The sequence below is a fragment of the Lycorma delicatula genome, chromosome 1 (genome assembly GCF_047948215.1).
Source record: "Lycorma delicatula isolate Av1 chromosome 1, ASM4794821v1, whole genome shotgun sequence".
Taxonomy (NCBI): domain Eukaryota; kingdom Metazoa; phylum Arthropoda; class Insecta; order Hemiptera; family Fulgoridae; genus Lycorma; species Lycorma delicatula.
In genome coordinates this window covers 24,566,233-24,591,267 of record NC_134455.1, presented here as the reverse complement: position 1 = coordinate 24,591,267, position 25,035 = coordinate 24,566,233, and the positions used below count along the sequence as shown (strand labels likewise).

The 25,035-nt window shown below is 30.1% G+C and overlaps 1 protein-coding gene across 1 annotated transcript in view; it reads right to left on the bottom strand.

The window, feature by feature from the left end:
• Positions 1 to 896: 896 nt before the first annotated feature.
• The window catches only part of LOC142332212 (uncharacterized), a 51,356-nt gene continuing 27,217 nt past the window's right edge, over positions 897 to 25,035 (bottom strand). Inside the window, exons 4-6 of the mRNA XM_075378536.1 lie at positions 20,170 to 20,410; positions 11,303 to 11,411; positions 897 to 2,405 (exon numbers count right to left, since the gene is read on the bottom strand). Of these exons, the coding sequence (XP_075234651.1) occupies positions 1,275 to 2,405; positions 11,303 to 11,411; positions 20,170 to 20,410 (1,481 nt within the window). The 3' untranslated portion in view covers positions 897 to 1,274. The remainder of the gene's footprint in view (positions 2,406 to 11,302; positions 11,412 to 20,169; positions 20,411 to 25,035) is intronic.

Here is a 25,035-nt window from a genome sequence, read left to right as displayed (position 1 = left end):
GTTAAATTTAACTAGAAAACAAAAACCATCATAATAGCACACACTTAGAATGATAGTGATTCCCTTGAATGGATCTCTTTAATTTTTTGGTAAAAAAAGTACAAGCAACTACCAAGAAGAAATAAACGAATATATTTTCAAAGTGGTTTAAAAAATCACTAGAAATTATAAAAAGTATTATAACTGTTGTAGATAAGGCTCCTTATTGTAACATAAGATCAGAAAATAATTCAATGCAAATAGTTATCTTTAAAAAAATATTAAACTTAATGAAAACAAAGTGAGTTTCAATTGTAAAAGTACGTCTTATTAAGCTTGTAAAAGAAGTCAGTTCAAAAATGAAAAATTCTGTTAATGAATTACAAAGCCAAAAAACTTCCATTTTGGAAAGTATAAGGTGGGTTACATAGGACTTTTGTAAGTTTTTACTTTCATTTAGGTGGATATACATAGTTGCATTTATTCATATTGACTGAATTTTTGCTATCATCATGATTATAAGGCACAGCTCTTACCTGCAGATAACTGTTCAGTAATAAAAATGGAAAAAAAAACAAATTAGTATCTATAAATCCAACCACAACTAAGATCCACCAAGGTGGAAACAAGATCCACTCAGTTGAATGCGGATCCAAAACGAACTTGTAATTACAATCGGTATATCTACAATAAATAGCAAACATGATTTCAAGCATGTAACAATGTAATAAATGCATCACACATTTCAAAAACATATTATTATATAAAATAATACTGTTTAAAAATAAATGAAATAACACGTATGTTAAAGTCAATAAATCAAGTTTAAGGTTTTTGTGCCTATGCTTCTTTACTGAACATAAGGGAGAAATATTTTTTTATGAGCAAATCTTTTTGACTTAAAAAAAATCAGTTAGTTACTACTACCAATTTATTTTTATTGAGTACTTCAAATCAAATTAGTAACTTATACAATATCAACAATGGCACAACATGTACTCTTTCGTATACTATGTACACAATGAAAAATAATAACAGCATTATTTACAATTGTACAACATTTATAATGCTACTAACAATAAATTACACCGAAGGCAGCATTTACTTGATAAAATAATATATATACTTAACTGGTTCTGACAATAAAATATATTACACTACAAAGTAAGATACTCATATTCATGGATATAATGTATGAATTTTTTTTTCTATTTACTAATATTTTCTATCTCAATGCAAACAGTTAGAGCAAAATAAAAGTAATATAATAAAATTCACATATGATGTACAAACAACTAAAACCTGCAATTTGGAGGAGTAGGATTGGATGGCCGATGGAAATTATTCTGGAACGTCTGAAGGGTTTGTCTAAACAGCTGTGGTGACCCGTTCCCAGGAAGTGGTGGAGGAGGACGAAAAGCAACTGCATCCACCTGATTAGTGCGTGCAGAGGAAGTATTGGGCAAACAAAATATGTCAGAGGAGTGAAGAGGAGGAAAAGCATTTATCTCATTGTTAAATGAAATTGAGGGAGGAGGAGACGTGAAAGTAGTTGGATGGTGGTGAGGTGGTGGAGGGGGAGAACTGAATGTAGCTGAAAGGTGATGACGCGGTGGAGGGGAAAGAGGAGCGAATGAGGAACAGAATGAATTATTGTGAGTAATAGGTGGTGGTGGTGAAGCGAAAATGTTAGGGGGGCAAGGCACAGGATTTGATGAACGAGGATGAAAAGAGGACGATACAATTTGGGTGTTTTGAGTTAAATTAGAGGTTGAAGAGTAGACATTTTGAGGAAGTGGTGGTGGTGGTACATTAACTGGAGGACAAAAGGTAGCCATCCTGTTGTGCTGTACATGAAATGGGGAAGAGAAGCCATCAGAAGATAGGAATGATGTGGATGATGAAGGTATGTTAACTGAATTTGAAACAGGAGGTGTAATCCAAGGTGATGGAGGTGAAGCGTGTGAAATTAACAAATTATTTTGATTAAAAGCTTTTGAAAATGACTGTGGAGAAGGAGAAGGTGGACACTGTGAAAATACTGAAGAAGAAAAAGATGAAGCTGGTTTACTGTAACCAAAAGAAGACAAAAAGTTTGGTGGTTTGCAATCTGAAGCAGGATTAAATGAAGACTGAGATGGAGAATTTCTTAAAAATGAAGACCTAAAATCTAAAGCAACATGATTATCAAAAGATGACTGTGGAATTGTAGAATTATTAGAATCACAAGAAGGAGCAGGTGCCATAAACATAGGTGGACGAATTAACTGATTCTGTTGTTTCCATGGCTTCTTGTTCTGTGACTGACGTCTTTGCATTTCAGTCATTCTAAGATTCCGTTCATTCATCTGTCGTTCAAAGGCAGTTGGAGGTCGCTTTTTTTGAGGTTCATCAGGGTCTTCTTTTGGTTCCTTTTTAATGGCAACCTGTAAAAAATAATCATTACAGTTTAATAGTACAGTATTTATCATTAATTAACTTAAAGTAACAAATTATTTACCTGATCTATTTATAGACATGATATGTAGTGGTGAGCCCACTTTCAAAATTAATAAACAATTCTGTTAGCTCCTTATGTAAAAGAAAGCTACATAATATGATTATGTAAAATACAAATAAGCAATTTAAACACCATCGCAATCATGATCCAACAACCTGGAGCTGTTTCAATCGCCAAATGATTGTTCTTGAAAAATAAATTTCTTGGTTTAGTTAAGCAACTAACAAGATAAATCCTTATACCAATTATATTTTCACATAATTTATATTTAATAATTTTACAAACTATGACTTTTGTTTTCCAGTTAATAAAATTAATGAATTTTTTTTTGTATGTTTTTAAGCTATCAAAAAATAATTCTTCAGATAAATCATTACAAATAATAAAACTAAATAGTACAAGATACAGCAGCTGATTTCTGCAGGTACCTCTTTTTTTAAGGAAACTCGATTTAAATGAATGATTAATGATAATTTAATACATTACTGCTGCGTTGCCTAGCAAAAATTAGCCACAATTACCTTTAATTAAATATACTGTAATTAATTTATTTTAATGAATAGCAACTATATTTTTTTGAGTGAATTAAAGATCATTTGAAAGAAAATGTGAAGATGTAAAAAAAAAAAAATGGTTGCCAGCTCTCAGTCAGCCACAACCTCCAAGTTGCCAAGTGTAAATAGGTGTTATTGTTAATTATTCACACTCATTGTGTTTTTAAAAAAAAATATGAAATTGAAATTTTTGCACAAGATAACACATGGTTGCCGGTAAAAAAATGGCTGCAAGTAGTGGTTGCCATTGAACTAACTACTTTCAGTCTGGATGAGTGTGAACAAGAGAGAATGAATGCGTACACAGCTTCATGTTGTATACAGGGACACAATGTGATATAGTTAAAGTAATAATGCTTTTTTTAATTAACATGCAGCAATGTGTGCATTCCTTCTCTCTCGTTCATACTAATCCAGACTGAAAGTAATTAGTTCAAATAATGGCAACTACTACTTGCAGCTATTTTTTTACAGGCAACCATATGTAAAAAATAAAAAATTAAACTTCAATTTAGTATATAGTTTTTTGAAAAACACGATAAGCGTTAAAAAATTTAGTAACATACCTATTTGTACCTGGCAACTTGGAGGTTGTGGTTGACTGAGAGCTGGCAACCATTTTTTTTTTAAATTCTTCAAATCATTTTCTTTCAAATGATGTTTTCACTTAAAAAAATATAGTTGCTATTCATTAAAATAAATTAATTACAGTATATTTAATTAAAGGTAATTGTGGCTAATTTTTGCTAGGCAACGCAGCAGTAATGTATTAAATTATCATTAATCATTCATTTAAATCAAGTTTAATTAAAAAAAAAAAAACAGATATTTGCAGAAATCAGTTGCCGGATCTTAAGATTAGAAACATTATAAAAAAAAAAAAAAAATCAAACAATAACACCTTATAGAATATTGATTTTACATATTTCTTTACTTTACAACTTAATTTTATTTTATTACTTTTTTTCTAAATAAGACATTAACAGGAAGGGAAAAGTTTTCAACCTTTATTAAGAGTCAAGGTGAAAATGATCTCAAATCACAAAAGTATCCAAGCTGTTTATATATATTTTTAGTGTTTCTATTTACTGACCTAAAGCACTTACTATTAAGCAAAAGAAGTATAATTAAGTTTTATTACTATTCATTTTTAATGAGGCTTTATCTAGAACATTTTGTTTTATACTTTTACAATGGAGGAACTGGATAAACAAAATGTTTTTGTTTTGCAAATAGGGCCAAAATTATTTATAGATATATTTTAACTACATATTAAACTAACAAAATTTCTGTGGATAAATAATAAACCACACAATGCTTTTTTACATTTACTTGAGAAAATATGCAAGATCATATACCATTCTATTTAAAATTTTCATTGGTTAATGGGTTATATTTTTAGCTCTATGTAATTACTGAGAATATCCAGTAACAAAACAGCCAGATCTTTTCCCCAACAAACACGTTATTTTAAAATTTATAATACTTACTTTAATTAACATCCCACAAAAAAGTAGGACAGGACATTTTAATATTTATTATATAACTGAAAAGTATCAATATCACTTAACTTCAGATAAGAAAAATGAAAACTATTCTAGTAAGAACCCTCGATTTGCAACTACTGGCTATAATAAACCCATTAATTTACTAAAAAATTGGTAGGTTACATAATAAAAGGATATTTATTGCTGCTTACTTTTGTATCCTCGCAGTATTACAGTACTTTTTTTTAGTTATACTGTGTATAACCCTTAATCTAAACTTTACTTAAAACAGCATTCTATGCTGTTTTACCCATTTCATTTTCACTATATTTGAACTCCAATACAACATTTTTAACATGAATGTAGTTTTTACAGTGGATTTCATCATGTTCTATGTTCAGTTGTATAATGTGCAAATATTACTTTACATTTTTATGGTACTATATTAACAATGCAATTATTAACTTTAATAAAATGGGTTAACAAATAATTACAATAAAAGATGTCTATACAGACATATGAAGATTTTAATAATATAAAATATGCAATAACACCTCAATTTAGCCAAGTCTCGTAAAATCTCTACCTTGAATTTTGTGTCTGTCTGTCAGCAATTTGTTGATGTAAACGTGTGATTTCACAAACTCCCAAAAGAAGAATTTTCCTACTGTCAAATCAGAAAACCTGGGTGGCCAATACTAGTTACTAGTTAATTATTTTGCATGAGATGAAATGGGCAAGAAATTCTATTGCAATAATTCAGTTGTTTGTATGTAGTGTGACGAGTTGCATTGACTTGCTGAATCCATGTCTTCCGTATCCTTATCATCCAATTGAGGTTATAAATACATTATTTTTTTGCAGAAACTTTTACCATTCAGTTTCTGCATTTCTCTCATTTTTGAAGAAGTAAAGGGCTAACATTCTACCAGTCAAAAATCTGTTACCAACAGTAGCTCACTGTGGATATTAGGCTTTTTATAAATAATTTTAGAGTCCTTAATGCTTAACTGGCAAAAAGAGGAAAAAGAAAAGAAAGGGTGTCTCTATTGTGGATTGACTGACACAATTAGCTGACCTTCTTCAAGTGTGTCAGGTGGGCTGAAGAGAGACAATGAAGAACTGTGCAATTCCAGCATTATGGGCAAACTATTAGAGAATAAGACCTTCTGGAATGCTATATCACCCATGAGTAAGGCCAGTCTTCAAACTAAATGTCAGAAGAGGACCACCAGGGCTTGCCACTACTGTTGATATGCCCAGGACTCTCTGAAATGTCCATTGCAGTCCCACAAGGAATGCAGCATGCTCCTGAGTAATGCCAAAAGAAAGGTATCGGGACTTGTTGTATTGGGGGTTGTGGTTTTTAGTCTATGAGAACCTGACACTGCCATCTGTGCGGGCATGCAGTGGGTGGTAGAGGCAGTGGCAACTGAGGGTCTTTAATGACCTGGTCATAGATTTACACGTAACTAAGCTCATCTACATGCAAAATTGTGGAGATGTGATTATAACTATGGGCTCAATTTACAATTGCCTCAGTAAGACCACTCTTCAGGAACCAACTAGGTAATTACATAGGAAATTACAAATGCATTTAAGATTGGCTATACTTATATACTTACAATGTGTAAATAGCTAGCTGTTATGATCACACTACTATTTCTACAGCATGTCATTATTAGAACTAACAATTAGATAAAATAAAAGAAGACTGGTAATATGAAGGATGAGGAATGTGAAACAAAGTTCATTCATAAGAATAAGAATCCTTCACTCTCCTATCACACATAAATAACAAAAAATATATCTATTAATTAAGTACTTTTCTTAACATAAATTAAAGAACTGAACTGTACTACTTTTTAATAAATTTGAATTTTATCATCTGCTTAGTTATAAAGCGTTAAGCTGGAAGAGTTTTACATTAAAAAAACTTTTATTTATTTTATTAAGTATCATAATTTTGACGAATTAATTTGAGAAAATAAGTTTCTAGTTTTTCTTAAAGAGATGTATAATTTAATTGCTAACTACATCAAAGAAAAAATGTTAACATAAAAAGAAAGCAATGGAAGTGAAAATAATTACCAACCGTAAAAAAATAACTCATAACAACTGTAAAATAAATTCATTACTCAGCTTATTTTTTCTTACCTAACTGTTTTATGTTTTGATAAAATTAATAAGTAACTTTTAGAAGATGAAAACCTTTTAAGTAATTATTAAACAAACAATGAAAATAAAAAAATGCATGAATATGTTTTTTAGGAACGGCTTGACAAAACCTTTTGCTTCTTGTGAAGGAGCACTACAAAGTTTCACTTGGGTATGAAACAGTTTTAGTCAGAAGGCAACATTTAATTTAAATTTTCACCTTGAAAATGTCAATAATTTGGAGGACAGACCAAGGAGTTATTTCTGTATGAACAAAAAATATTGTTCAAATCTATAATAGAAAAGAACTAATGACATACATAATTTGTATTCTTACTGGCATGATTTCACCACATTTGATGAAATCTATGACATCATTCTGCTTGGGACAAAATTAAATTTTCAAATTTATTCTTCATTTATGGAAGAAAATATTTTCAACTTTTTGTGAACGTGATGATTGTACTAAAAAGATAAACTATAGCGGAGTGGATAAAACATTAACAGAATTTACTTTCTGGTCTAATCTCATAATTTATCATGCATCAAATACAAGGTAACTGATAAATAATGTTCAGATACAAATAATGGGAGAACAAAATATACAGAGGCATTCCTTCATATTGTAACTACATCTCCAAAATAAAAATATGTCAACATTTGCACTGAATATCATTCACTTGTTCTCTGTCAATAGCAAATGCTGTGGTGTCAAATATACCTGCTATTTTAATGAATTTAAAACAACGTGTACTCAATGAATTTTAAGAGCTGAAAACATGAACTCTAGTGAAATTCATTATCATTACACGCCATTTATGATAAAGAAACTATTACTCAAGCTCCCATGAATAGACGGGCAACAAAATTTCAAGCATTGGAAGTTGATCAAGTGATTGTTGAGTGAACCTTGTAGCTGTTGACCAGTTTCTATAGTTTTGAAGATAATATTGAAATAAGTGAGAAATGATCCAAAATGACAATTGCATCATGCAACAACATAATCAGGTGTCTGAAACAATGAGTAGGACAGATTATCAAGCAGTTGGGTTATCAATAATTCTGTTCTTGATGGGGCACAGAAAGATCACAAAAGAAAACAATAAAAATAATGTTGTAAATAACTTCTAAAACATCATTATGATGGAATTAACTGAAATTTCAATTTTATCATGGGGGCGAAAATTGGGTGCATCATTATGAACAGAAAAAAAGCATGGAAAACTGGCACTTCAATTCATTACAATCTAAGAAATTCAACATCTGCAAAAAACTTCTGAATATGGATCTAGAATGCCAAATGTGTGTATGCACTGGACTATCTGGAAGCTGGAATGACTGTAAATTCTACACAGCTTGTTAAATCACTCAAAAAATTTGTGCATTGTTTTCAAAAATCCACTGAGGTTGTTGTGAAATTGAGCTTTTAATTACTTTCACATCCTCATAATCACCAGCTTTGGCACTTTAAAATTTTCACTTTCTTTTAAATTTAAAGAGCAACCTTTGGATTTCATTTCATTACAGATGATGAAATAAAGGATAAGATGAGAAAACTGCTTTACCTTGGGGAGAATATATTCCTGTAAACGGTGATTATGAAGGTAGATCAAATGCAAACAAGACTTCTAATTTTTTTTTTTTCAGTCATTTGCCTGGTTTGATGCAGCTCTCCAACATTCCCTATCTAGTGCCAGTCATTTCATTTCCGTATACCCCTACATCCTACATCCCTAACAATTTGTTTTACTTATTCCAAACATTGCCTGCCTGCACAATTTTTTCCATCTATCTGTTCCTACAATATCAAAGCAACTATTCCAGCATGCCTTAAGATATGGCCTATAAGTCTGTCTCTTCTTTCAGCTATATTTTCCCAATGCTTCTTTCTTCATCAACTTGCAACACCTACCTCTTCTTCATTTGTCACTTTATCCACCCATCTGATTTTTAACATTCTCCTGAAGCACCACATTTCAGATGCTTCTAATCTTTTCTTCTCAGGTACTCTGATCATCCAAGTTTCACTTCCATATAAAACTACACTCCAAACATATACTTTCAAAAATGTTTTCCTGAAGTTTAAACTAATTTTTGATGTAAGCAAATTATATTTCTTACTGAAAACTTATTTCGCTTGTGCTATTTGATATTTATATCGCTCCTGCTTCATCCATCTTTAATAATTCTTCTTCCCAAATAACAGAATTCTTCTACCTCCATAATCTTTTCTCTTCCTATTTTTATATTCAGTGGTCCATCTAAATTATCTCTGCTACATTTCATTACTTTTGTTTTGTTCTTGTTTATTTTCATGCGGTAGTTTTTGCATAGGACTTCATCCATGCCATTCATTGTTTCTGCTAAATCTCTCGGCAAGAATTACTACATCATCAGCAAATCGTAACATCTTTATCTTTTCATCTTGCACTGTTACTCTGGATCTAAATTCTTCTTTAATATCTTTAACTGCTAATTCGAAGTAAAGATTAAAAAGTAATGAGGATAGGGAACATCTTTGTTGAATTCTCTTTTTTATTATGGCTTCTTTCTTATGTGATTATTACTGTTGCAGTTTGGTTCCTGTAAATGTTAGCAATTTCTCTTCTATCTCTATACTTTAACAATAAATTTTTTTAAAATGCTGAACATTTTATTTCAGTCTATCTTATCAAATACCTTTTCTAAGTCTATAAATGTATGTTGGTTTGTTTTTCTTTAATCTTCTTTCTACTATTGATCTGGGTGCTAAAATTGCTTCCTTTGTCTCTAAACTTTTCCTGAACCAAATCGGTCTTCTTCTAACACTTCTACCACTCTCCTCTCAATTCTTCTGTACAGAATTCTAGTTAACATTTTTGATGTGCGAGTAGTAATCTAATTGTTCTGTATTCTTCACGTTTATCTGCTGCTCCTGCTTTCTTTGGTATCGTGACAACAACACTCTTTTTGAAATCTGACGAAACTTACCCTTTTTTGTAAATATTACGTACCAGTTTGTTTAATTTATCTATTGCTTCCTCTCTTGCACTGCACAGTAATCCTACAAGTATCCCGTCTACCCTAGGAGCCTTTCTGCCATTCAAATCTTTTAATGCTCTATTAAATTCAAATCTCAGTATTGTTTCATTTTAAGCAGGTAATATAGGCATGTTGGAAGGGAATGTCAGGGATAGGGAGAGGGGTGAGCCGGCCTTGAGATCCTGCTAGTGGATTACATATCTGAGAAAGAGGTACATTCTTCTGTTGTGCAACCATCATAATCATCAAATTTCTTGCCCATAAGAGTATAAAACTGGTCAAAATTCTGCACATGACGGCACAGTTTGGGGATCAAACACTGTCAAATTTAGGCATTTTTGCCTGGCACAAGAAATTCAAGCAGGTCCATGAAGAGGTTGAAAATGAGAGCTACAATTGTTGCCCGTGGATGAGCATAATTGAGCAGAACATTCATATCATTTGTGACCTTTTGCTGAGTAACTGATGTTTGACAGTTTTTGAAATTTCTTCTGTGGTTGGAATAAGTTATGGGGATACTCAATTCATAATAAAAAAGTACCTAGAGTTTTGTAAAGTATCTGCCCAATGAGTCCCTTGTATTTTGTTTGCAGATTAGAAGTTGGCACATTTGCAACAGTGAGACTTACATAAGGTGATGCATTTTTAAATCCTATCATTACTTGCGAAGAAATGCAGGTACATCATTACATCTTCAAATTGAAATAAGCCAGCATGGAGTGGAGAAAGAAGGGTGAAGCCGCTCCCTTGAAAGCTAAAACTCTGTTGTCAGCTGGCAAGGTGCTTGAAACTGTTGTTTGGCGCTGCACATTAACTTTTGCATAATTATCACACAATCATTGCAAGCTTTTAAGTAATGTTAAATTTTCTTATTATCACAGCCAACTGATAAGAAATGTGATTTTTCTCTATGACAACAAAAGGCCCCTCACTGCAGCTGTCACAAGTGAAAAATTGAAGGAAATGAGATAGAGACACTGACTGATCATCTCCCATTCAGCCAGATTTATTTCCTTGATCTTTATCTCTTTGGACCACTCAAAGAAGCTCTATAAAACTGATTCAACAATGTCAATGTAATGGTTTGTACTTAATTGGTTGCTGACACAACCCACTTCTTTTAATGATGACAGTATAAAAAAGCTACAGATCCAATGGGAAAGATGTATTTCCAAAGGAAGAAAATATGTAGAAAATTGATGTACCTTGTTACTTTTATTGCTGTGAACAAAAGAATATCAAATGAAAAGTTTTGTTTATAACTGATCCACCCTCAAACATTCAAAAGAAAAAGTAAGCTTCTACAAGCTCTTGTAGCTAATACAATGTACTTTTTTGTTTCATCAAAATAATAATTACAACAGTATTCCAACTAGATGGTGGAGTTATTTGAGTAAAGTCAGGCTGAGGCCAATGAGAATGGTATGAATAGTAGAACATGAGCATACTTTTTATATAAATTAACCTGCTTATTAACTCACTTATAAATACTCACTTAAATTAACTCAAATAAAATACTCTTAAAACTCACTTATAATACTCAAATAAATTAACTCACTTATAAATACTAAATAAATAAGTAATTAATTAACAATTAATTTTACCTTCCTCAACATTTTTTTTGCACGGCGTTCCTGTTCATCATCAGAGTATTCCAGGAATTCTGAAGGAGGCTCATTGTTATCTTCCCATGAAGCATCACTACCTTTCATTCTGGAAAAAAATAATTAAACAAATAACTGAAATCATGAGTATTAAGAAGAGTAAACAGAAATATAAATGTTGAAAGGATAAGGACAGAATTAAAAACTGCAAGATGGCTTATAGTTTTAATGGCAATTTTATAAGTGTTGAAAATAGGAATAAAAATTCAATAAAATTTATTGTTAATTTTCTACCTTATTTCAAATCTTCTCAAAAACTATAAAAGCTAGCAGAATTCTCAGTTGAGATATGTCTCTTACAGTACTCTAACAATGTAATTCTGTAGGTAGAGATGAAAGTTTAAATTAATTGTACAGCTAGGTTTATTAACTTAGCTTAAGGAAGACGTCAATTCAATAATTCCTATTGCTGGTTTTTAATTTTTTTACCCAGCTTATTAATATTTTTACACAATTTCTGAAAACCATCTTTAATACCCTTTTTTTCCATTATTATGCTTTTACTTTATTTGTTTTTAACAATACCATTATATATAATACTATTTTCTATGAATCCAAAGCTAATGAATTTTAAATTCATACTTTTTTCTATCTCATACTCTAAAATATTTTAATTTAATTTTCACCTTTATTACAACAAAATATACTTACAATAATTATTTATTATTTGCAACATAATAAATTGTACATGTAAGTCAGCTAAATTTGTGGATTTATTGCTACACATTTTCAAACAGTTTCTTTCTGTAAATATTAGATGATGAACATGTATTTTTTTTTCCTTTTTCAAATATGTATTACTGACTTTTACTGCCACATAGGAAAGTGAAATTTCAATAACAACACTGATTTATAATATAACTTCTGATAAATAAATCTAACTTTACTTTGGGCCCCACTTTGAATGAATAACATGATCAGTCGTAAAAATTTAAATCGTAATGAAAGGTTTTTTGATAAATATACTTATCCCACAGCTGTGAAAAAAGTAGCAGCAACCAACTCACCTTACTATTATAATCACAAATACACATAAGGTAAACATTTCTGAAAAACATTTGCAGTAGCTAATACTCTTCCATATTAGATGAACAAACGCTAGTTTATATTAGTTGATGTTCCAACTAGAATTATCAAGGACATTGCCTTTGTGCCACAATTAACATTACTAACTGTTAGTGTTAATAACAACGGTATAAAAACATTTATCACCAAGTATTATTCGTTTAAAATAACCAAGATATGTTTGCGTTGTTAATATCAATGACAACAAATTTATTTATTTTATTTAAGGTGTAAATATTTGAAACAGGTATTAGTGTATAGAATACAGTAGTATTTTAAGTCAAGTTCTGATATTTAAGATGACTTCTGTTATTTTAATTATTATAAAGACTACCCAGAAAGTAAATTTTTGTCATACCAGTAATAAATGTGACTTCCAACAAACACAGGGTCATATAGTTATTTGTTGTATTAGCTCAATGTGAGCCAATTTTAATCTATTTAAATACATTATTACTGTTTTATAATGTCTGAAATGTGTGAAAAAACAAACAATCCTCTAAACGTGAAATTTGAACCCTAATCTAGGTTGTAAATGTAACAAAAGTTAATCTTATAAAAATATTCAGTCAAAAATTCATTATCAGTTCAATATTTCAGCATTTGATAACTATGGTCATGTCATGCTCGCCACTCTCTAATTGTGTTTCGTCTTTTCCTGTGTCTGTAGATATTTTCATCTAGTATTTATCTATTAATATATCAATTTCGCACAATTCATCAGTTCTAAAATAAACTAAATATTTTGTTTTTGTGGGGTGAAAGTTAAAAATGACATTGTGCGAGTCAAAAAGTTAAATACTTAGGAATTTTCATAAACCCATACCTAAAGTGGGACATGCACATTAAAAACTTGAGTCAGAATTTAAAATATTTAATTTTTAAATTTTATAAAATCAATGGACTGAAAGATAGAAATATAAGTAAAAGAATTTATTCTGTAAATGCACAATCTGTACTCCAGTGTGGTATACGAGCATGGGATGGCGCTTTTGACATGCACCTTAACAAAATATTTATAAAACAAAATAGTATAAAAGAAGCATTTTGTAGATCAAGATTTTATCTCAGCAAGAATCTTTTCAATGAGTTCTATATTATGACCATCAAATAATTTTATTTAAAAAAAATTAAAAATGTTTAAAAAAGAAAATAGACATTTTTAATGCTCATTATACATGTACAATTTACAAACTTTTAACTGTGTTATTTCTTGCACTGATTTAACGATGTGCAGAAAAAAATTTTCTTATATTTATAACAACTTAATAATCTTATTTCAGTCATTCATGAAAAAAATTTCAGACCAATTATTCTCTTGTTAAACAATTGTAGAATGGGTTAAATGTAACAATATTTTCTCACTGTAAGTATTTATAGAGGTAACAACAGTAACTTTATGTACTAGTGTTAATATAATATTTATATTAAAATTATTTAATTATTTTTTATATTATTGATATACTTATATTAATAAAATCATCCATTTACATGTTTTACAATATAAAAATGGATAAATCACCAACCTTAATTGTACTTTATCTAAACAAATAATTGAATCACCAATAGTAATTTTTTTATTTTTTCTAAAGTAGGTGGTACTTGTTTTTCTTTTTTTGTTACTTGAACTATACTTGTTGCTGCCATTCAAGGTTTTTCTTTGCTGGCAATACTCATATTATCAAAGAGATTATTTTTAATATAATTTTTTTTCTTATAATATATTGTTGATCATTGTAAATTCAATAATGTTGTAAAATATGGCAATTAAAATAAATAAAAATAAGAGCAATATCTGGTGATGAGGTTACGAATGATAAGTCATATAATAATCTGAGAAAATGGTAATTTCAATGAAGAAGGTAGAATAATTTTGATGATGATAATTCTGAGTAATCATCTTGTTGTTGAACTGAAGGAAAAAAATTGCTAATGAAATTCAAGAAGATAAACAATTCACTATTGATGGATTAAATGTCTGTTCCATCAGACTTCAAGGCTTCACAAAATTAACAGTAAACATAATTTCTATAAAATGATTTGTGCCAAGATGGTTTCTAGATTATTATCTAAAGAAGATAAGAAGAGTACATAAGACCGACCTTGAAAACTTTCAATCAACATAAGCAAGAGAGCAATGAATTTCTTAATAAAATTGTTTACTAGTGATCAAATATGGATCTTTTCACAAAACCACTGAAAGAAAATGCATCATTAAGAAACTTCAAATCTAAAATAAATCAAGCAAACTGTGAACAAATGTGTGATAGTAATGTGATGATGATAACAAACAAGCGATGGTAAGCATTTTTGGAAATAGAAAGACCTTTTAATTGTTGAATTGATACATATGGAACAAAAATAAATTCACAGGGTAACTTTGAAATAGTTAACCAGTGCTGAAGTACAATAATACAAATAACATAATCTATTACCAAGCAAGACTGTTTTGTTTCCTGATAACTGTCAGAAAAAATTCAAGCACTGTTTGGTATGGTAATTATTCTAGCAATCAGCATGAAACTGTAAATAATTTTTTATCCCTACAGTAATGTCAATTTTAGTCAGTAATTACCATATATATTCGAGTACCCCGCGCCCTTTTTTTTGGAATTGGAGAGAAAAAATAAGGGTGCGGGGCTTACTTGAAACACAGCCTTTAGCCAGGATAATTTATGTAAAGTAAACGTTTTCTTAGAAGTACCTAAATTCAATCACATAAATATAGTTACATTAGGCTTTCATTTATCAATGCCCCTTATACAGAATACATCCTTAATTATTAACATCCTGTTCGTATTATCGATAGGAAAGAAGTTACGGTATTTTTATAAAACTAATTCATTCTGTATAAGCTGCATCCGGTTCTAATGACACTAGACACTACAGTTGCAATATCAGTTACCCATCGTCATCTTGTCTATTCGCCATAGTCATTGTACTGTTTGTATATATGGATGGTTATGTGCATTTTATCTGTTTAGTTTATCTTGTAAAGTTTAATACGGTGATTTATTTTAATTACGGTAACGGTATTAACATGAGTACAAAAGGACTGCCTCTACGATCTTTTACAGTAAATGAAAAACTGCGCGGTATAGAAATTGGAAATTGGGCGGCAGGAAGAAAATTTGACGTAGATGAAAGCTGCATTCGAGACTGGTGTAAGAAGAACAACTTCTGGTGAAAGACACTGGCACTAATGACACTGGTGAAAGGGCTTCTCATCGCTTAAAACCAAAACACACAGATATAGAAAAAAATTGTAGGACTGTTATTGCTAAATCATGATTTGTCAATAAGACAAAAGTCAACCATTTCTCAACGACTTCCAGATGTTTTAGAACAAAAAATATTACATTTTCACAAATACATAATAAATCTTAGAAAAGATAAAGGCTATTTGCCTTCTCAAATAGGAAACACTGATCAACCCCTATATATTTTAAAATGCCATTTGACAAAACCATAAACAAAAAAGGTGAAAAAGTGTTATGATTTGCACTCGTGGTAATGAAAAACAAAGGTGTAGTGTTATGCTTTGCATTACTTCTGATGGATCAAAATTATCTCCGTACATTGTTTTTAAAAGAAAAACTTTTCCTACCATACAGGTAAATGGAGTTATTATTAGAACACAGGAATCAGATTGGATGGACGAAACCTTAATTTTAGATTGGATCAGGTGTGTATGGCAAAATATGACTGATAAAGTGAAAGTCATTTTAAAAAAGGGTATGACAGACCAAGTTCCAGGCGGATTGATATCTCTATTGCAACCACTAGATTTCTCCATTAATAAACCGTTCAAATCTGCATTAAAATAACTGTACAGTAAATGGATGGCTGATGAAAATTTCTTTCTCACATCTACAGGAAGAATCAAACCCCCACATTTTAACCAGATTTGTATTTGGAAAGTGTATTTGAAAAGATGGTTGGGAAGGTATTTCCACAGAATTAGTAAGGAAAAGTTTTAAAAATGCGGAATATCCAATGAACATGATGGTAGTGACGACGACCACCTTTGGCAGAGCGACATGGAGACTACCGGTAACTGTTCTACAGACATTGACAGTGACAATTAAACATTTTTTTTTTTGTCTTCAGTCATTGACTGGTTTGATGCAGCTCTCCAAGATTCCCTATCTAGTGCTAGTCGTTTCATTTCAGTAAAAATAAAAATAATAAAAAAAAAATAAAATCCCATATTAAAAAGTGTATTGAAATGATCCTTTTCAACATGATACTTTCTTTTCGTTTTACTGGCCTACTGATTCTGAACTAAACTAGTACTTATGGTAATTAATTACTAAAGTAATATTAATATTGTAATTTAAATGAACAAACTAAATGCTTTACTTTCTGAATATTTTTGTATTTACGTTCTTTTTATGATATCGGTTGCACTTTAAAATACCGTATATACTTGGTTATTTTTTTTAGATTTTCGGTCCGGAAAATCAAGGTGTGGGGCTTATTCGGTGGTGGGGGGTACTCGAATAAATACAGTATTTTGAATGATGTGATTAAGTCAAAATACCTGTCAGTGAGAACCTGAAAAAGGCTTTCTGTAGTAGCTTAATATAGAGCTTTCTATAATAATGGAATAGAAAAACTAGTGATATCTTACGATAAATATTTAAATTTAAATACTAAATAATTTCTGCTATTATCTTAAATGCTTAAATTCTAAATATATTTAGACATGTTTTCTCCACGTTACATACAAATACTGTTTAACTATCATATGCTTTTTAATTTATTATTGCGTCACATTTTTTAAGTTTTGAAATCTTATTTATAAGACCAGGATTTACAGTAATTACAGCCTGAGTGAATTTATGATAACCTACATTAGTTTAGTAAATAAAGGTTTTTACACATGTACAGAAAATAAATATAAGTTGAATGTAAGATAAATGATAATAATGTATTTGATGTACTTCCATACAGTTGAAATTAAATTTTTAATACTTTGCAAAAGACGATCTTTAGAAATTTTCTCTAATTTATAAGACAAGGAAATATTGTTTTGATGAGAAAATATTTATAACTAAAGTGATATAGAAAATATCTTATTATTTGTAAATAAGTATGACAATATTTCAGTGCCAAACCGATCATGTTCAAACTAAAATTCACAGAAAACCTTCACTAATGACAGCACAGTTCACAGTATACGATGAAAAACTTAACGTACTTTAAAGAATTATTTAAAAATTAATACAGTACTGCACATTATTGATCAGCTGTTGTAATTTTATTGCCTACTTTAAAATAACAATTTTTCAAATAATTTATTGCATTTCTTTCATTAATAAAACGATTAATTATTGTCTAAGAAATTTTCATTTATTTATTTTTATTTTACAATTGACCAATTTTTAACAAAAATTAAATTATTATTCATTAAATTTTGTTTTAATAAATTTTTCAGATCACCAAAAAAGAATTTGGTTTTGTTTACATTACATAACTACTTTTCTGATAAAGGTAGTAAAGTACTAAATAAAGTTAAAATTTTTCTTATTTTCCTTTGTTTTGTTCAACTTACCTTACACCATTTTGCTCAGAATTAAATTCTCTATGAGTTTTGTTTAAAAGTTTCATGTATTTATGTGTTTTAACAAAGTTATTGTATGTCAAATATAAAAAAAAAAAACAGGATCTCTTATCCCAATTTATTGGTTTTCACCCCAGATTTCTAAAAAAAAACTACTGCAGATTATGGAACCTATTATATATTTTCAGGTCAAAAGCTGCAAGAAATCACTAATTCTGTCCTTAATTAATGTAAAAATTTCAGAATGACCTCATTCAACCAGGGTAGTAGAAATCTGAGCTAAATCATTGCTAGCCATAACCCACTAATGAAGCAGTGTAGAACATATATTTACATGAACGTTTTTCATTACTTTGACGACTAAAATAGGTTATGAAACTCCTGAGAAAACTTTGTGATACCGCTCTACATTAAAAAATTATTTTTCTGACTGCTCTGTCTATTATTAGTATTATTATTACTAATAACCACAACTATTATTAATTATTTTCAATATTTATAATTTGTACTAATTAAAAATCTGATATTCTTCCAAATTAAATAATTTTGAATTTTCATTTTTTTTTTAGCATCTAATATTTTATGAGAAAAATTGTTTGAATAATCAGTTCAATTTGTTTACCAACATATATGTTTATTATTGGAATCTAATACATTTTATTTTTTATATTCCTCTTAATTAAATTAATTTTTAATTTTCTCTTAACCTTAAATTTCTATACACATCTGCATTATAAAAGCTACGCCTTTCCTATCCTGCTCTCAGAGTGATGCACCAAATATTAAACTATTTCCCAAGCAGCTATCACTCTCTATTTCAACTTTATATCCATCTTAAGTCATAAACATCTTTTTTCCTTGTACCAAGGGACATTAGCAATTCTGGCCTTTAGAACATTCAGGCAATAGTTAATTTACTTTCAAGACACAGAAATGGATTTACTTGTTTTAATTTTTCTTCATCTACTAATATTATTTTTTTATTAGTAAATATTTTTAACATGATTATTTTGATATTATGCATTATCATAACATAATCCCTTAACTGTTATTTGCATTTCATTTAGCACAAATTAAAGTTTTTTGTCAGTCAATATAGTCATAATCATCTGCCAATCTTACACAGGGTATTTTCCTATCTTCTAAATTTATTTAAACATGGTTTTGATAAGCAGCATTCCTATCTTACGTTTCTTCCTAAATCAATTCTTTCTGTCCTAGTATTTTGTAATTTCACAGCTGGTTTTTGTTCATGTATGGTTATTTTAGTTCATGTACAGTCTTTTGAATCCCATTTTTTGCCTATTAAAATATGAAAAGCTTTTTGCTGTTTAAACTTATCAAATGCTTTTTCTAAGTCTTTTCTCCTACTCAATAAATTTTTCTGAATAATTCTGATAAAACTTATTTTACCTCTAGGTTATTTATTTTCTCAGAATTAAATTCTAAACAAATTTTATCATCACATTTTAATTATTTATAACAAACTTAAAAAGTAAATTTTCAACAGATATTCAAATTTCTTGGGTTTTACAATTTTCTCAGAAACTACTGGAAAAACAGTTTTGATAATACATATATATACACATATCTCGTACATATATCAATATATATATATATATTTTTTTTTAAATTCTAGGCTAAAATCATACAATACCATCATCAATACTGCCTTATAATTTGTCTTACAAATTTTAGTACAGTTTTACCTTAACATTGGCAGCATAAATCAGGTCAAAATCTTTTACTCTCATGACTCAAAAACAAAGATTTTCTGGACTTACCAGAAATATTTTACTTTTTGTTTTTACCAGTAAAAATACTATGAAATTATTTAATTTTTAATAAAATACAGATTGTAAGACACTCTGTATAATTGTAAACACATATAAAATAGTTTTTACATAAATGAATTTCATGAAAATTTTATAATTTTACATATACAATTTTTTTTAATTTAATTTTTATGTTTTGTTCTATTTTTCTTAACTCAATCCATCGTATTATATTTTATTTTTGACTAAGAATTAGTAAGTAGTATTCAAACCAAATGAATTGTTGTAATGTAATTAACTGATGTAAACATCAGTAATTGATACCTGAAAAAATACTGGGGTATCCTATAGTTATTCTCATTATCTGTTGAATAACAAAAGAAATAATATAAAAGACTTACTTCATCAACTGTGCCACAAACACATAATTTGTGTAGTTTGATTTTGGAACAAAGTATACTGGCATTCCAACTGCGACTTCTTTTTCTCTGATATGGTCATTGGAATTGAACCGTACACAATATAGAGGTTCAATAACTGGACCGAATACATCAAAGACCTGTCCTAAAGGTTTGTTACATTCCAAAAATAATACAGTGTCCAAGTCTAACGCTGGTAAGTCTTTCAAGCCCTGAACAACAACTGTAAAATAAATCATTAAATTAAAAAAAAAACATAATACTGTCATCAATGTTTGTAATATCAAGCATTACTTGGTATAAAAAGTACCTACTGACACATTTACAGATTCCTGTAATATGCACTTTTAAAAAAACTCATAATAATAAACTGAATTTCATCTGAATAAAGAAAGCAAATGTAAATCTAACATGTTACTTCGATATGCATTGAATATGGAAACTGAAAATTCCCTGAAATTCTTAAATAAGAAAGAGCAGTTCCAGTACAAATAAAATTTAAAATTTGAAAGGACAACCAAATAAAAACATTACTATATTTTGTATTCTCAGTTTATTAATTATGTCACCTTAAAAACAATACATCAAGACGTTGACAGTTACAGTATTTGTATGATGAGGTATGTGAAAACTTAAAAAAATATTGAAAGTTATAAAAAACCTGAATTCAAATTAATGGAACAAGACAAAAAACAAATAATTAACACCACAAACAAATATTTCATCTAACAATTGCACTCCCTACAACTATACAGAGCGTTTCATAATGTTCTTAGGAGTTACAAAAATTCAGTACAAAAAAAAGTATTTCACTTACCTAAATGAAAGTTGTACGAGGTGATGCAAACAGTTTTTGTTAAAATCTATAAATGTTCAATATGTGCTCTTCTGGTGACACGGCACACAACAACAAGAAAGTCTAGCTCTAGCCAAACTCGTTCTAACATGTCATTTTTGATAAAGTTGACTGCATTGATTATGCGATCATTTAGCTCAGCGATTTTGAGCGGCATTGGTGGGATAAACACATTATCTTTCACGTAACCCCAGAGAAAGAAATCACATAGTGTGAGGTCTGATGATCTTGGTGGCCACAGCATAATGTGTTGGTCTTCTTCAGACGCACAACCTACCCAGCGCCGAGGTAATGGTGTGTTAGGGTACTCTGTCGAACCTCTTTATGAAAATGGGCAGGATAACCATCTAGCTGGAAAATGAAGTTGTTGAGTAGTTGAGGCATAAGCCATAATTGTAACATATCCAGGTATATCATGCCAGTTACTGTCGTTTCATAAAAAAAGAACATCCCATACACTGCCTCACGAGAGATCGCACAAAAAACGTTTACTTTCAGAGAATCCCGAATGTGTTCCACATAAGTGTGTGAGTTTTCAGTTCCCCAAACTATGACAAGACACATAGTTCATAATGTTCCCCACAATAAATAATAGTTCATAATGTTCTCCACATTATGACGGTTTACTTTGCCGCTAACATGAAAAGTAGCTTCATCGCTGAAAATTATCTTGTTTAGAAAACCTTCATCTAACAACATCTTTTCCTGTAACTGTAAACAAAAATCGAGCCTGCGTGTTTTATCTTCATCAGAAAGACGCTGGATTAATTGAAGATGGTACGGTTTGCATAATAAACATTTACGGAGAACTCTCCACACTGTTGTTTTCGGAATTCCTAATTCTCTGCCTGCAGCCGCAGTCGATTTTGACAGGCTGCGAATGAAACTTGCATGCACACATTCAACATTGACTTCTGAGGTTGATGGACGACCAGTTGATTTTCGCTTGCACAAGCAACCAGTTTCACTGAATTGTTTATACCATGCACGAACTGAATTGTCACTTGGTGGCTCCTTATGAAATTTCAACCGAAACGCACGTTGCACAGAAATTACTGACTTTGACAAGTGAAATTCTAACACACAAAACGACTTCTCGCTTCCCGTGGCAGCCATTTTCTCTACTGTCGACACCTAGCAAGCAAATGGTTTACTAACTGCCTAGTATATGTAGAAAAAACTATTTGAAGTACTCTTTTGTACAGTACTTGTTTTATTCTTATGAGTGAAATACTTTTTTGTTAATGAATTTTCGAAACTCCGAAGAACATTATGAAACGCCCTGTATTAAAAGCACGACTTAAAATACCCAAACAAGACACATTAATTAGACTCATTAACTACAGTACAACCTCTATACACAAATTATCTAGATAAATGGACGGAACTATTACATCACATTTAACAACCAAAACAACACATATATACTGTTACATACAAATACAACTAACTTTGAAAAGAATCAACAAAATTAAGGACGCACACAATTCACTCAAATTCATACTTGCATCTTTTGATGTAACCAATCCCTACTCCAACATAGCTATATAAGAAACCATCAACATATTAGCTAACTCACTAAAAATCAGAACACAGCTTCAGGAGACATATCTGAAATCATAATTCAACAAAGCCATAAAAGAACAAAACTACTTCACATATATCAATAAATAACACTCAGCTGGCCTATAAATGAGTTTATTCAATTCTACTTTCCAAGCTGAAATGCTTTTACAATTCGAAAACACTCCCTTATTATGCACATAGCAAATATTATATTGTCGCTGCTATGACACCTTATGATATAATATTGTATATGATGAAATCATATTTTGTACTAAGGGAATATAGATACTACATAAAATATTTCTCTTGTCCGTAACCAAATTAACTTCAATTCATATTTTTCATAGAATACGAACAAAAAAAAAAAACATCTTAATGACCTAATGAAATCGAAATTAGATTAAACATTTTAAAAATATGAAAACTCACTATAACTTCACACTTACAATACAAATAGCTGATCTACACAGCAAGCATATGAAGTTGTCTTAGCCATGTAACATGACCCACCCACATTTCTATACATGTGCTTTTAAAAATACAAACAAAAAAAAAAATTAAAAAAGTACCCAAGACAGAAAATACATAAACTTTAATATATTAATATATATCAACAAACTAGCCATAAAAGATTATCAACATTTTTAGGAAAGGTTACTGTTATTTTTTAAAAAGTAATGCAAAAAAAAAATTATATAATAAACTAACGAAACACACTGAGAAATATATACCAACCAATTAAACTGTAGTGTCACATTAAACACTGTAACATTCTGGATGCTGCTTATTGACTTACAGGTAGAAGGAATGTACATACACAGCACACAGCAGAATCAATTTTTGCAAATCATCTCAATGAAATAGTTTGTATAAATAAACATTAAACAATGCAAATAAATTTTATACTTAACAAAAAGAGATCAAACTCTCAACACACTAATTTTAACTAAAACATCATACTAAATGAGCTAATACGATATAAATATAATACATTATTCAACCATATACTGAAGAGACTTTGTGACTTTTAAAGATAGGTGTCACTAACAACAGTGGTATCAGAAACTACATCGAAGTTCCAATATTTATTATGTTGAAATCACTTCTACATACTTGATTTAGTTATCGATTTCTTCAATTATCTTTTTTATTGAATCATCTGCTACAGACATTAGATACAGACATAAGTATCTATAAGTATAATGGTTTGCTTGGATTTTTTTTTTTTTTTTAATTTTCTCATTCTTATTTATGATGGTATACATACTGCTAACCCACCGGGTTGGTCTAGTGGTGAACGCGTCTTCCCAAATCAGTTGATTTGGAAGTCGAGAGTTCCAGCATTCAAGTCCTAGTAAAGCCAGCTATTTTTACACGGACTTGAATATTAGATCGTGGATACAGGTGTTCTTTGGTGGTTGGGTTTCAATTAACCACACATCTCAGGTATGGTCAAACTGAGAATGTACAAGACTACACACACTTCATTCACACTCATACATATCATCCTCATTCATCCTCTGAAGTATTATCTAAACGGTAGTTACCGGAGGCTAAACAGGAAAAAAAAGGAAAAAGGTATACATACCGCTTTACATTGCTCATTATCCCCATTCTACACTTTGATTATTTTTGTCTTAATAATCCTATTATTTCTTAATAAAAAAAATCCTACATCCTACTCATTTTGCTTACATAGGATCTAAATTTTTGACTAGGATCTACTTTGGTTGCTGTCAATTCAATGTCTAGTAACACTGAGGAGAAATGTTTATTTTTAATTTTAAATGAATAAGTCTACGTATCTTATAACCATATCTCATTGGAGACAGGAAAATGCTAAAATTGTAAAAATACCATAATCAGCCCTTAAGAAATTACAGAACCACTACTAGTTGAAGTAATGGTAGGTAATGTTCCCTGCTGGTAATCCAGTAAGTTAAAAGACTGACATCCTTCATTACAATTTGATTTTTTTTTAAATATAAATACCCTTACATGTTAAATTGATTTATTATTCATTTAATAAACATTCCACTTTATTATTTTTGGTTTTTGTTTAACAGCTGTATTTGTTTTACAAAGGGAAACAATTTTCCAAAATTAAAGTTTGCTACAACGAAATCTCCCTCTATGAATCATGAGACCTATGGTGAGGGGGCATGAGTACTCAATGATACAAAGTAGCTGGACCGAAGGTACAGCCATATCGGAAAGGTATCTGTTGAGAGCCAGATTACGGAATGATTCCTGAAAGAGGGCAGCAGCTTTCAGTACTTGTTAAGGGTGTAGGTCAGGAGGACTTAAACGGCCATGGCAATGGAAAACTATAGCTGCTTTTTTTCAAAGAAAATATAACTCTCTATAGTAACAAAGATGGAGGCGCCTTCCTTGGTAATATATTCTGGAGTTAAACTAGTCCCCCG